This window comes from Colletotrichum higginsianum, chromosome 2 (assembly GCF_001672515.1).
Source record: "Colletotrichum higginsianum IMI 349063 chromosome 2, whole genome shotgun sequence".
Taxonomy (NCBI): Eukaryota; Fungi; Ascomycota; class Sordariomycetes; order Glomerellales; family Glomerellaceae; genus Colletotrichum; species Colletotrichum higginsianum.
The window spans coordinates 4,503,596-4,516,410 of NC_030955.1; the positions used below are offsets into that span (position 1 = coordinate 4,503,596).

At 48.3% G+C, this 12,815-nt stretch overlaps 2 protein-coding genes across 2 annotated transcripts; both read left to right on the plus strand.

Moving 5' to 3' along the window:
- Positions 1 to 10,584: 10,584 nt before the first annotated feature.
- On the plus strand, positions 10,585 to 11,181 carry CH63R_03070 (Major facilitator superfamily transporter; the record flags this gene model as incomplete). The annotated part of the gene is made up of 1 exon (XM_018298045.1): positions 10,585 to 11,181. One exon carries the CDS (start codon positions 10,585 to 10,587, stop codon positions 11,179 to 11,181), a length of 597 nt encoding a protein of 198 aa, XP_018162861.1.
- A 31-nt stretch (positions 11,182 to 11,212) lies between these two features.
- On the plus strand, positions 11,213 to 12,403 carry CH63R_03071 (Major facilitator superfamily transporter; the record flags this gene model as incomplete). Its single annotated transcript, XM_018298046.1, has 1 exon — positions 11,213 to 12,403. The coding sequence occupies one exon, from the start codon at positions 11,213 to 11,215 to the stop codon at positions 12,401 to 12,403; it is 1,191 nt and encodes a 396-aa protein (XP_018162862.1).
- Between the last annotated feature and the right edge of the window lie 412 nt (positions 12,404 to 12,815).

The window sequence follows — 12,815 nt, forward strand, 5'->3', positions numbered from 1 at the left end:
ACTACAAACTATCTACCTCTTTCTACTTATAGACTAATAATTAGACTAAATAAATTAATTAAATACTTAAATAGTATTTATAATATTATATTAACTACAATTAAAATAATTAAATACTACTATTACTTATGGTTTAATTTACTTATAATAGTACAATTAGAGAAAGTACTCTCTACTCTCTATTCTACTTAAACTATAGATTTAAACTAATAGTATATAGAGAACTATATAAAGGACTATAGGCTCTAAAGGCTATAGCTAAAATTAATAAAATATATAAAATTTAAATAAATATCTCCTAAAATTTAGAATTTATTAGAGAATAAATAAAAAAAATATACTAATACTTTAAAAATTAGAGAATTATTCTTAGAAGAGAGAGATAGTACTTACTTTATATAATAAATATTAAAACTAAGTAATTTAGTAATAAGTTAGACTATAAAAAACTTAGACTTTTTAAAATTCTTAAGAAGATTTTACTAATTAACTACAAACTAAAGCTACTTAATATAATAAAGATCTACTTAGTCTTTTATATTGTACTTTTTAAACTAGTACTATGCAAGTTATATACTAAAGACTGCATTATTATTAAACTTAATAAATTAGAATATAAAGTTAAATAAATTATTAACTATAGGAATAAAAATAATTATAATAAATATTTTATTAAATAGAAAGGCTATAAATATAAAAATAACTTATAAGAATTAGTTAAGAACCTCTAGTATACTCTACAACTACTTTAGGAGTATTACAAACTCTAAATAACTCCTCTACTACTAATAGTCCTAAATTTAAGAAATTATTATTAAGCCTAAATAAGGACTAGTCTTTATTATTAGAAACCCCTATAAATTGTAGCTCTTCTACTATACTATATTTATAAGTACTTAATACTAACTCTAAAGTATTTAACTTATTAATCTCCTATATACTCCTATAGAAAGTCTTAGCCTAATAATTACAAACTAGTTTCTAAGTCTTCTAAATTCTTACTAGATAACTTACTACTATTACTATTAAGAATTATAAGTAAGTAAGCTCCTTATAAAGCTTTAAAAGCTCCTTATTAGCTTTTTCCTCTTTTTTATTCTACTCTCTTTACTAAGTATTTAACTTTTAAACTGCAATTAAATTAACTAAATAATAAGATTTATATAAAATATAGCTACTTATAAGTAAATACTACTAAAATGCTATTATAAGGCTTCTTTACTTTAATATAAGCCTAATAGTAAAAAGAACTTTTACTAAAATAATAAGACGCCCTTATGCAAAAATAGTAAGTATAAAGTATATTAGTAATAGTAGAATAAGTATTAAAGAACTCTAAAAGTATAAAATACTTATAATCTTTTATCTCTATTTTTTAAAACTTAAATTTTAATTTTAATTTTTTAATACAATTTAATATAGTATTAGTATTATAAGAAATTAGGAAGTAAGTTTAATAACTCCCTAATTTAAGAGATACTACTTACTTATATAGTCTTAAGAATAAGACTTTTAGAGAGGAGACTTAATATTTTAATTTAATAAACTATAAGTACCTGCATAATGTAATAGTAAGTACCTGTATAATACAATAGTAAGTATCTAGTAGCATCTATACACTCTGCACGCAGACAATTAGTTTAATTCTAACTGCAGGAATACTATTTTGCAGAGACTTAATTAGTTACTAGGTACCCTACTCTGCAGGAAAAGTAGAGCCCTGAGCCCTATATATACAATAGGGCTCTAATAATAGTATATGTATTAGGTTAAAGTATAGTATATATAGGAAAGAGTTAGATAAAAATAAGATTCCTTAATAAGTCTAGGAATATAAGAGGGTTTTACTTTTAACTCTTTAAAAGGGGATTTACCTCTTATATATATATAAGTTAAATTTATATAAAGTAGTTAGTACTATAGTATAAGAAGTCTTTATTATATAGTCTCCTATTAATAAAACTTCTCTTATAAAAATAAAAAAAATAAACTATAAGTAATATAGCTCTACTAGACTAAGTAGAGTACAAGTAGTATAGTATTTGTATAGACAAGAAATAGAATTATATAAGTAACTCCTTAGAATAGAAGAATTAGAGAAAATTATATACAAATAAGAAAGACTAATAAATAATAAGTAGTCTATACTAGAGACTAATATTCAAATTATTAGTCTTAAGAAGAGGACTAACTTTAAGATATTAATTCTAAAAATAATACTTAAGAATATAAGGATATTTATTCTATATAAATAAATTACTTTCTATAGCTCTTTAGTAATTAACTTTATAATTATCCTCTTAAATACTCTTAGTACTCTTTACTAGTAATTAATATTATAAGCCCCTTATTAAGTATATAACTAATTACTATATTCTCTAAAGACTTAATTCTCTTAGTATAATTTATAGTACTATTCCCTAGTTTTATTACTTTAGCTTTTACTACTAAATACTACTATAGAAAGCTAACTATAATATACTATTACTATAGACTATTACTAATACTCTCTTAACTACTATATAAAGTAGCTAATAGAAATAGATTATATATATATTTATACTCTCTTCTATAAGGGTAGGTTATTTAAGAGGGAGATCTCTAGATATTTAGACCTCTCTTTTACTTAAGTTAAATATACTCTAAGATTTAGACCTTTTAAGTAGCCTAAATTTAAGTGTCCTCCTACCCTCAGTTAGCAGTAGGAGGAGGAGCTAGTTAAGTATATAACCTTATTTTATAAAGGGCGCCTTACTAGCGTCCTTAAGCTCTCTACTATCCTCTTTAATAGGGTATATAGAGAGTATACTATTTAGAGTACTCTTTAATACTTTAAATATAGGTAATATGTAGCTAAGTAGAAACCTCCCCTATTTAAAGTAATCTATTAGAAATACCTTACTTAAGCTCTAGCTTATATTAACTAGCCCCTTAAGGAATAGAAAAGGGTCCTCTAGACTAATAAGACTTAAGTCCTTAGAGGTAACTATAGGAAAGTCTATATAATTAGGAAGGCTGAAGAGGAGCTAGACTTAACTTATATTATTTAGAAGTCTAGGAGAAAGTAAGGCTAGATATTCTAGGGGTCCTTTGCAAGTAGTATAAAGAGCCTAAGTATAGTATAGAATATAGAGAGCTAGGGGACTATTATAGTTAAGTCCTATTAGTAGTATATTATCCCCTTTATTTATAAGTTTATTTTTCTACTAGAGTAGGAGAGTAGGCTAGAGGGTAGGCTAGAGGGTAGGCTAGAGGGTAGGCTAGAGGGTAGGAGGATTATTCTTATGCAGAATAGTACCCCCTCTTACTCAGCAGCTAGTACTCTAGAGGAGCTAGCTAGTAGGAGTATAGAGATTATAAACTTCCCCCTATACTCTCTAGATTTTAACCCTATAGAGGTATACTAGAACTAAATAAAGGAGTATATATAGGTTAACTATAAGTATAATTAGTAGCTATCTTGCAATACTCTCTATAAATAGGTATAGGAGGTATAGGATGCACTACCTAAGGAGTATTATAAGTAGTTACTGTAGAGTATAAGGTAGAGATATTAAGTAGTAATTAATGCAAATAGTAGTTATACTAGATTCTAACTTTTAGCTGGGCTGGGCAGTAGAAGAATAGGATAGAAGATGTACTGTAATTCCATTAGTCATAATGTAGTTGTCAGATTGGCAAGGGTAACCGTGATGGGTCAATTGTGCGTATATTAAGTGTGTGTAGTGTGTAACTATTCTTGTGTGCTGCAGCTGCACCCTGCCGCCCGACTAGGCCTTTGGCAGCCCCTTTCTTAGGCGCCTAAGGCCACCACGAAGCCCACTGCCCGGGACGAAGCCTGTGGCAGGCCCTTCGTTGCCGCCGAGCGGCCGGTTATGCTGGCCGATAAGTCCTATCTCCGACGCCCTTCGTGGCGCCCTTCGTGTGCGTTACCCTCCAATTCAACACGCCCCCTCAGGGAAGGGCTTCTTGACGGCCTTTACGGTCCACGGCCGTGAAGGGCGACGGCCCCTTCGCTCCGTTGCTCCTTGAGCGCGCAAGAAGGCGTTTCCTGCGTTCGTTTTGACGCTCACGGGGCGCGCGGGAAGTCACAGGCTTCCTCCACGGCCCATACGTCCTCCTTCATCATCTCGGCCTCCAGTCGAGCCTCGTCAGCAGCCAGATCTCTAGCGCGGTTGCTCTCGAGAATGACCTTCTCGTTGGTCATATTGAGCTGTTGGATGAAGGCGTCGTGTTTTGTCATATCCAGGGCCTTCGTGAGGCCGTCTGCCATAAGCTCTGCAGACGGGGTATATGCGACGTCTACACGCCTTTCGGCGATTTCTTGACGCAGCCAGTGGTTGTGTATATCGACGTGACGGAGCTTCGTACGGAGCTTCGAGAGCTCACTCGTAACCAACTTAACCGTCTGTTGGTTATCGCATTGTATACGTATTGTCGTGGGCTTTTGCTCTTTTGAAGCGTACGTCGCGCGCTCGCCGAGCTCACTGGGGAGCTGGACTTGTAAGCGCGAAATCAATCGGCTTGCGAAAAGGGCTTCCTTGGCGGCCTGCGTGAGCGCTAGGAGCTCTGCTTCAGTTGTTGACGTTGTGACGGTATCTTGCTTGTTGGCCCGCCACGCGACGAGGCCTCCGAAAAGCTTCATGGCGAAGGCCTGGGAGCTCTTTCGGCATAGTGTATTGTCGCCAAAGCTCGCGTCAGACGCCACCTCAAGGGCGTCATTCGCGCTGCCTGGGGCGGCGCCGAAGCAAAGGCAGAGGTATCGCGTTTTGTATAGGTATCGAAGGACTCTGTCAGCGGCCTTCTGGTGGACTTCGCTTGGGTTTTGATTGAATCTCGCGAGCCTGCTGGCTGCGAAAGCGACGTCCGGCCGCGTCATCACAGCGGCGTATAGGATCGTCCCAACTTTGCGTTGATAACGGTTGATTTCGCTGGGTTGCGCGTTGCCTTCACGCGGCAGCAACTCCTCCTTTGCCATCGGAGTGTGCTTATGAGAATCGTCGTCTAACACGTCAGCGCGCGTGGGAAGCAGTTTCTTACACTTCTCGGCGTATATCGCCTGTGAGAGCCAGAGTCTCCGTGTCGCGCGGTCGCGAAGGATCTCAAGGCCTAAAAACCATTGAAGTTTTTCGCCGCCTTCAAGGTGGTATTTGCCTTGAAGGGCACGTATCTCGGCCATTGCCGCAGGCTCATGGGCCTTCGGAAACGCCAATACGCAGTCGTCAACATAGAAGAAGAATGTGACCTGGCCCTTTTGCCAGCAGCAGTCTTCGCCTGCAACGCGTTGAAAGCCTTGCGCCAACAGCCCACTTTCCAGGTGCCTTTGCCACAGCAGAGGTGACCGACGCAGACCGTAGAGGGCTTTCTGTAAGCGTAGGACTACGCCTTGTTTGCGGTATCCTGGAGGCATCTCCATATATACCTCCTCATCGATATCTGCGTGCACAAACGCATTCACTGCGTCGTATTGCAGCAGCTCGAGGTTGAATCGGGCGGCCAAAGCCATCAGTATTCGGAATGACATACCTGCAAGCGTTGCGGCGTACGTATCTCGCGCGTCTTTCGCCTGTTGGTCTCCACGTATCACGAGCCTTGCCTTCACCTTCGTGAGGCGGCCGTGCTTGTCAAGCTTGTATGTGTATACCCAATGGCAACCAAGAATCTGGTTGCCGCGCGCGGACGCTTTGGAGACCTCTCGCCAAGATCGCGAGAGCTCGTGACCTTGTAGGTGACTCCTTTCAGCATCTCGAAAGGCGCTTTCAAGCGGGTGAGTTGCCAGCTGATTGTGTGATGTGGGAAGAGGGGGCAAGTCTTTCCAGTGGGTGCCACGCGAAGTGGCTGCTTCAGTGACGGTTCTTGCGTCGTTACTACGCCTGCGAGCATGCTCAGCGGAGCGCGTAGGAAGCCCCTTACTGTCTGCCTTTAACTGCTTCCGGCCCGAAGGCCACGCGACTGCGAGCTGTTGGAGCCCTGTCTCATGCGCTTTTAGATCGTCCGCCGTGCTGTTAAAGCATTCAATCACGGGTTGATCTACACTTGCCGCTGGGTTCGGGTGGCCAGCCCGCTTCAGCAGCGTACAAGTGCCATCCATCAATCGTTGCGTGGTCTTGTGTTTTTGGTGCGTGCGTCCCGCCAGAAACGCAGCCTTGAAGGACTCGCGTAACGGCTTCGGCCACGTCTTTTGTGTAGGAATGGTATTACTGCCGTCTATGGGCAGATGAGATCCCCTTTCTCGCCCCCTCACGCCTAGCGCAGTTGTAAGCGCAGTGAAGAAAGACGCTCTCGGCGGCGTCGCCGGCGGGGTTATCAGTTGGAATCTTGCTTCGGTGTGCGGTGCCGGCCCGGAGGGCCCGTCAGGGCGGCCTTCTCGTGGGCCTTCAGACCTCCGGTCTTCACGGCCGTGGACCTCTGAGGGCCTTTCGACTATACGGTCGTGAAGGCCAGAGGTCCTTTCGACTTCACGGCCGTGAAGGGCAGGGCTGCCGTGGGCCGCCCCCCCAGCTCGCTCGGCGTGCTCTGTAATCTCGTCTGCTTCTTCGTCAGCCGTGTGCGTAAAGCTTGTCTCGCGCGCTCCTTCGCGCACAAGGCGGTCAATAGTCTGCTGTATTTCGTTGAGATCTAATTCTCGCACGCTTTCAGCAAGGCCTTTGAGATCGCCATTGAAAACGGCGCCTTCGTTGAAGACGACGTCGCGCGTTGTGAATACTTCACCACGAAGAGGGTTCCATATGCGAAAGGAGTTGCTGGAGCTGTAGCCAACGAGGTAACCTATCCAAGCACGTGGGGCAAGCCTTTGCCTGCGCTGTTTGTGAAGCTGGGTATCTGCAGTAAGCGCGTATGCTTTGCAACCGTATATTCGAAGGTGTGAAAGGTCGGGCCTTGCGTAGGGAGCCTTTTCCTCAATCCAGAAGTGCTCATGCCACAGCTGGTATGGAGTCTTCCAGCCGCGGGCTGCCTGCGGTGTGCGGTTATAAAGGTAAGTGGCTGCAGTGTATATTTCAGGCCAGAGTACGTCTGGAAGGCTTGCGTCAATTGCCATACTGCGGGCTTTTCGCTTTATAACAGCAGCAATGCGCTCTGCAGCGCCGTTTTGCGCTTGGGTATTCGGAGCGCTCGCCTCAAGGCGTATACCGCGTGCTTCGAGGCTCGCGACGATTTCATGGTGGCGAAGAAGTTCGTTATCCGTCTCGATGACCTTTACGCGGCAGTCGTATTGGGTGTCAAGGAGCGCAAGGAAGTCTGTGATTGTCGTGAGCAGGACGTCTGTGGTCCTTTGGCGTAGGTAAAAGTCCCAAGTAAGGCCACTGCCTCGGTCAGAAAACAGCATGCAAGACTTATACCCTGCGTAGCCTATTTCGAGGTCGTGAAAGTCGATGGCCAAGCGATCGCCAGGCTGCGCTTGAGCAGCTGACTCTCGTGGGCTTCGACGGATCATTCGATGGGCTTTGCCTTGAGCGCAGGCGTCGCAGTCCACCGTGGTGATCTGTTGACCTTCAACACCTTGAAGGCGTACTCCACGGGCTGCGTTGACGATCCTTTTGAGCGCTTCTGGGCCTGGGTGCCCAAGGCGCTTGTGCCAAGTAATAAGGTCGCCAAGAATAGGCTTCCGGCGCGTGGCCGTTGTGTATGCGTGTCTCCTGCGCGTAGGAGGTGCTTCGTCTAACCGAGCAGCCGGCAACGGCACAGCTGCCGCAAGCGCGGCCTCCGAGCCGAAAGGCCGATGGTCGAGCACTTGTTGGTCGTGGATTTCGTCAACGTACGCAACGAAGGACCTGTCTGCCCTTCGAAGGCAGTTATTTCCTGGGCTGTTATCCCACCAAAGTCCTCGTTGCCTGAGCTTCTTGAAGGATACGAGGTTCGCGGCCAACCCAGGGCAAAGGGCCACTTCGAACAGGGTGAGCTTCGTAACGCTGTTGCTACGTGCCTTTAGGTTGATCTCCGCGGTCCCATACGCTTCGATAGGCAATTGCTGCGCGCCAGCCCATAGGAAGTCTCCATGGGGCGCGGCTCTCAGCGTCTTGAACCATAAAGGACTATTGAAAACGTGTACTGTAGAGCCTGAGTCTAGTATGGCTGATCCTGCAAGGTGGTATTGATTGTAGGCAGTGTGAAAGGACGCTGGAGATAGCTTCCCTCGGCAGCTACCATACAGTCAGTTAGGTAGGTTAGCTGCTTGTCTCACCTGCCTCAGGCGCTCCGCGAGTTCTGGGTCGTTTCGGACGCGCTCATCGATAAGGGCTTGAGTCGTTCGGTTGAGTGGCTTGCCATCCCTTCGCAGGTGAGGGAGCGCGTAGAAACACTCGTCTATTTGGTGCCATGGGCCAAGGCACAGTTGGCAGCCGTTGGTGCGCTTGGCAAAGGGTATCTCAGTGGCGCTCGTGCTCGACCTTTCGCGCTTGGCGTGTACGCTTGCCTCACGTGAGGTCATTGGCGACGACGACGAGGTTGAGGCTTCAGTTGGCACACTGAAATCCCTTGGCGGTTGGCTTTGCCAACGGCCTCCGCGGCCACGGCCTCTGCCGCCGCGGGCCCTATTGTTGTTGCCACGTTCTTCTTGGGAGGCATTGTTGCCGAGGTTGGTTGGGCCAAAGGCGCCTCGCGCGGCCTTTCTTATAGGCTCTGCGTCGTCTGCGGTCTGAAGGAAGCGTCTGACGTCGGCTAAAACGCTCCCTGGCGTAAGGGCGTCCCTTTCGGCTTCGCGGACGTGGGTTTCGTGGTATACGTATACCCAACTTGAGATATATGATCTCGCGAAGGCCGTTGTGAAAGGCGTGAACCAAAGGCTTGACGTCTGGGCCTGCGGCAGGCCGCTCGCAGAGGCTTCATGGAGCGCCCTTTCCCACTTCGTGATCCAGTCTTCGACGTCTCGTCGGTTGTTGAGGGGTTTTCTCGTGGGCGCCGTTAATACGGCATCGTACGCGACTTGCGCGTTGTTTCTGCGTTCGAAAGGGCGTATGCCGACGCGGGCCTCAAGGGCCTTTATCCATTGATCGACTTCCTTATCTGAGGTACAGCAGTGAAGCTTCAAGTCGATGGATACCGTCTGGCGAATCCATTCTTGAAGGTCACAGTATCGTTGAAGGCGCTTTTCTTGCGCTCTAAGCTCTTCGTTATATTCTGCTCGTCGGGCACGGTATAGGGCAAGGTCGGAGGGTGAGAGATCCTCCATTCCGTGCGCCCGCGGCGTATCGTTGTCGGTGTGCGGCAACAGGGTGCCTAGCTCCGAGGCCGTCGGGGTGACCGTTGCCGAGCGCGTTGACCCCGCCGGGCGCGTTATAACCCGCGGGTGGTCGCTTGGAGAAGGCTTTATAGGCTCTTCAAGGTATTTCTCAAGCGTCTCGTGCGTTTGGCGCGTAGCAATCGATGGGTCAATTGCGGCCCAGAGCTTATAGGCCTTTGCTTTCGTCTTCAGCTGGTCGAACCAGAGGACCCAATCGGTGGTCGCGTTGAGGACCGTTTTAGTGGTATCATTGCTCATCCTAGCGTTATAGGCACTTGTGAATAGCTTTGCGGTGCTCGTTACTGTCGGTGTATAGGCGTATGAGACTCTTAATTGTCAGATTGGCAAGGGTAACCGTGATGGGTCAATTGTGCGTATATTAAGTGTGTGTAGTGTGTAACTATTCTTGTGTGCTGCAGCTGCACCCTGCCGCCCGACTAGGCCTTTGGCAGCCCCTTTCTTAGGCGCCTAAGGCCACCACGAAGCCCACTGCCCGGGACGAAGCCTGTGGCAGGCCCTTCGTTGCCGCCGAGCGGCCGGTTATGCTGGCCGATAAGTCCTATCTCCGACGCCCTTCGTGGCGCCCTTCGTGTGCGTTACCCTCCAATTCAACAGTAGTATGTAGAGATTAATATGACTAGGGTATATAACTTACCCCTTCAACCCTGTATCAAATTGGGTAACTACACTAATGTCATTTCCGGCCATGATCGACGCGGACCACTTTGCATCTCAAACGGGGCTCACCCAACCGTGCGGATTGGCGTAAGAGAGAGAAAGAAGAAACGCATAGAACCCCGCCCTTCGCTCTGCTTGCTCACGACTCGATGAGTAGTTACCAGACTGGCTAATTGGTCCGAAAAGAACGGATTGCGAATCAGTGGCCTGCTGGAACACCGAAAGAAGAGCCAATTGCGCCGTGCTGGGATTGGTATAACTCTAGGTTTTCTCCTGTCTGCCCCGACAGTCAGCGTCCCATCATACCATCTCGCGTCTCGCGTTTCCGTGAAGAAGAGAACAGTGAAAAAGAAATGGGCAGCCAACAAGACCTAAAGTTGGCCTAAATCCGAAAACCCCGACGGGCCGGATGGCATTAGTCCCAGGGCTCGCTCAGGGTTGATACCGTCATTGATGGGTCTCGTGGTTCGAATTCATGGGAATAAGCCGGAGTGCGGCGGCTCGCTGAGAAACGACGGCTGCAAGGATGAAGTCATAGTTGAGATCGGGTTTTCCAACACCAATGACTCGGTGTTCCCTCCGCGACGCTCTGAAACTTGCAGCTCCAAAGCGACCTTGCGTTCACGTTGCATGCATGGCTGAGAGGGAACTTCTCGGGGCGCTCACTCGACAAAAACGCCGACAGCATGCAATCCTTTCTCCAACATCGGCGGGCAGGCGTTGAGGCCCAGGCGCAAATCGACCGGGACATCGGGAAGACACAGTCTTTCAATGCGCCGAGCCGAACGCACAATGAGGTGCAAGAACAACCTTTGGCAGAGAAGAAACAGAAAAGCCCGTCGTCTTCCGAGTCGCCGGACACGATCGATACGGAAGCGCCCGGACAACGACCCGACAGAGCGCCGGGGCTTCTTGAGCGAAGCCAGACGGCGCGGACCGAGTGCTCTGAAGGCACGGCGCTCGGCCGGGTCTTGACCGGCATCCACGTCCGGGACCGCACGGGCGATGAGGGGCACGGGGGCCGCGTCTTCGTCGTCGGCTGGGCGGGGCCGGACGACCCCCTAGACCCGCACAACTGGCCGACGGCCAAGCGCATCGGCGTGACGCTGCAGATCTCCGTCATCGCCCTCTTCGTCGGCGCCGCGTCGGGCATCGACGCGACTGTGCTTCCGCAAGCCGCGAGGGCGTTTGGCGTCAGCGAGGTGGCCGAGTCTTTGGCCACAGGCACGTCCCTCCCCCCCCTTCACGTCATCCGCCGCTCTACCCAAGTTCACAAACACTAACATCTGCTCGAAAGGTCTGTATCTGGTAGGCATGGGCCTTGGGTCGCTCGTGGCCGGCCCTTTTTCGGAAACCTTTGGCCGCAACGCCGTCTACGCCGGCTCCATGGCGGTCTTCATGATCTGGATCATGGCCTCCGGCCTCGCGCCCAACTTTGGCGCCCAAATCACCTTCCGCTTCCTGGCCGGGTGCTCCGCCTCGACGCCGCTGGTGTGCTCTGGCGGCTCGATCGCGGACATGTACAACCGCCTCGAGAAGACGTGGAGCTTCCCGCTGTATGCCATCACATGCTTCGGCGGGCCGATGGTCGGCGCCGTCATGGGTGCTTACATCGGCCCCTCCAACGCCGTGAGCTGGCGATGGACCGAGTGGACGGTGCTGATCTCCTCGGGCCTCGTGCTGGTCCTGGTACTCCTCTGCATGCCCGAGACCTACGGCCCGCTGCTTCTCCAGTGGAAGGCCGCCCACTACCGGCGGATCACTGGCGACGGCCGTTTCCGCTCCGAACACGAGATCGTCGATGCCACTCTCTTCAGCCGCCTCAAGACCAGCATGACGAGGCCGTTCCTCATGCTCACGGAACCCATCATCATGGCCATGACGCTGTACATCACCGTCGTCTACATTGTTATCTTCACGTTTCTCGTCGGATGGCCCTACATCTTCGAGTACACCTACGGCCTCGATCAGGGCCTCGCCAACATCGTCTTCGTCGCCATGTTTGCGGGTACGCAAATCAACTTCGCCTTCGTGCCGCTCATCTACTCGATGACGGCAAGGCGAGTCAAGCACGGTGGGCATGACACGAGTTTCAAGCCGGAGATCCGTCTCTGGTACGCCATGTTCGGCGCCGCCGTCTTCGTCCCCGTCTCCCTCTTCTGGCTCGGGTGGACAAATTTTGCCAGTATCAGCATCTGGTCCGCCATTTTCGCCGTCGTTGTCTTCGGCTACGGCGTGACCGGCATCTTCATCTGCGTGTACATGTACATCATCGACTCGTACGAGATATACTCGGCGTCGGCGCTCACGTTTGTCGCCCTGATCAGGTACGTGGTCGCGGGAGGCATCACCGTGGTTGGGATACCGCTTTACGAGAACCTGGGCACGCACTACGCCCTGACGATTCTCGCATGTATATCAGGGGTGCTCGCGCCGATACCTTACGTCTTATACCACTACGGTAGCTGGATCCGAGCCAAAAGTCGGTTTGCGGTGTCGATGTAGAAACACCCAGTGTCCACAAGGTAGTTACGCACGAACTCTGCAAGGTTGGCCCATGAGATACATGTAATCTTCACTCGCTCGGGTCATCAGAATGGGCGCTGGCAACTACGAGCATGAGGAAAGCTTCCAGTAATTGAATGCAGCTCGTTGTCCAATGTGCAAATCGACGCTGTTCGTGCTTCTTGCACGCATTTGATGAGATGTATCTGGAAGGCCTCCTTCGGTCTCGTGATGCCACACCCACCATAATCGGCGCGGCGGTGCGGAGATGAAGTCCATTGGCAGACATCGCCCTCATGGCTGCAGAGTCAGCTTATGCCCAGCTGCAGGTGGCGCAGCAACGTCGATAGGCGGTCCCGAGAACCAGGAAACCAGCATGGAGGGGAGAGACCTAGTCTCTGGGGGATCAAGC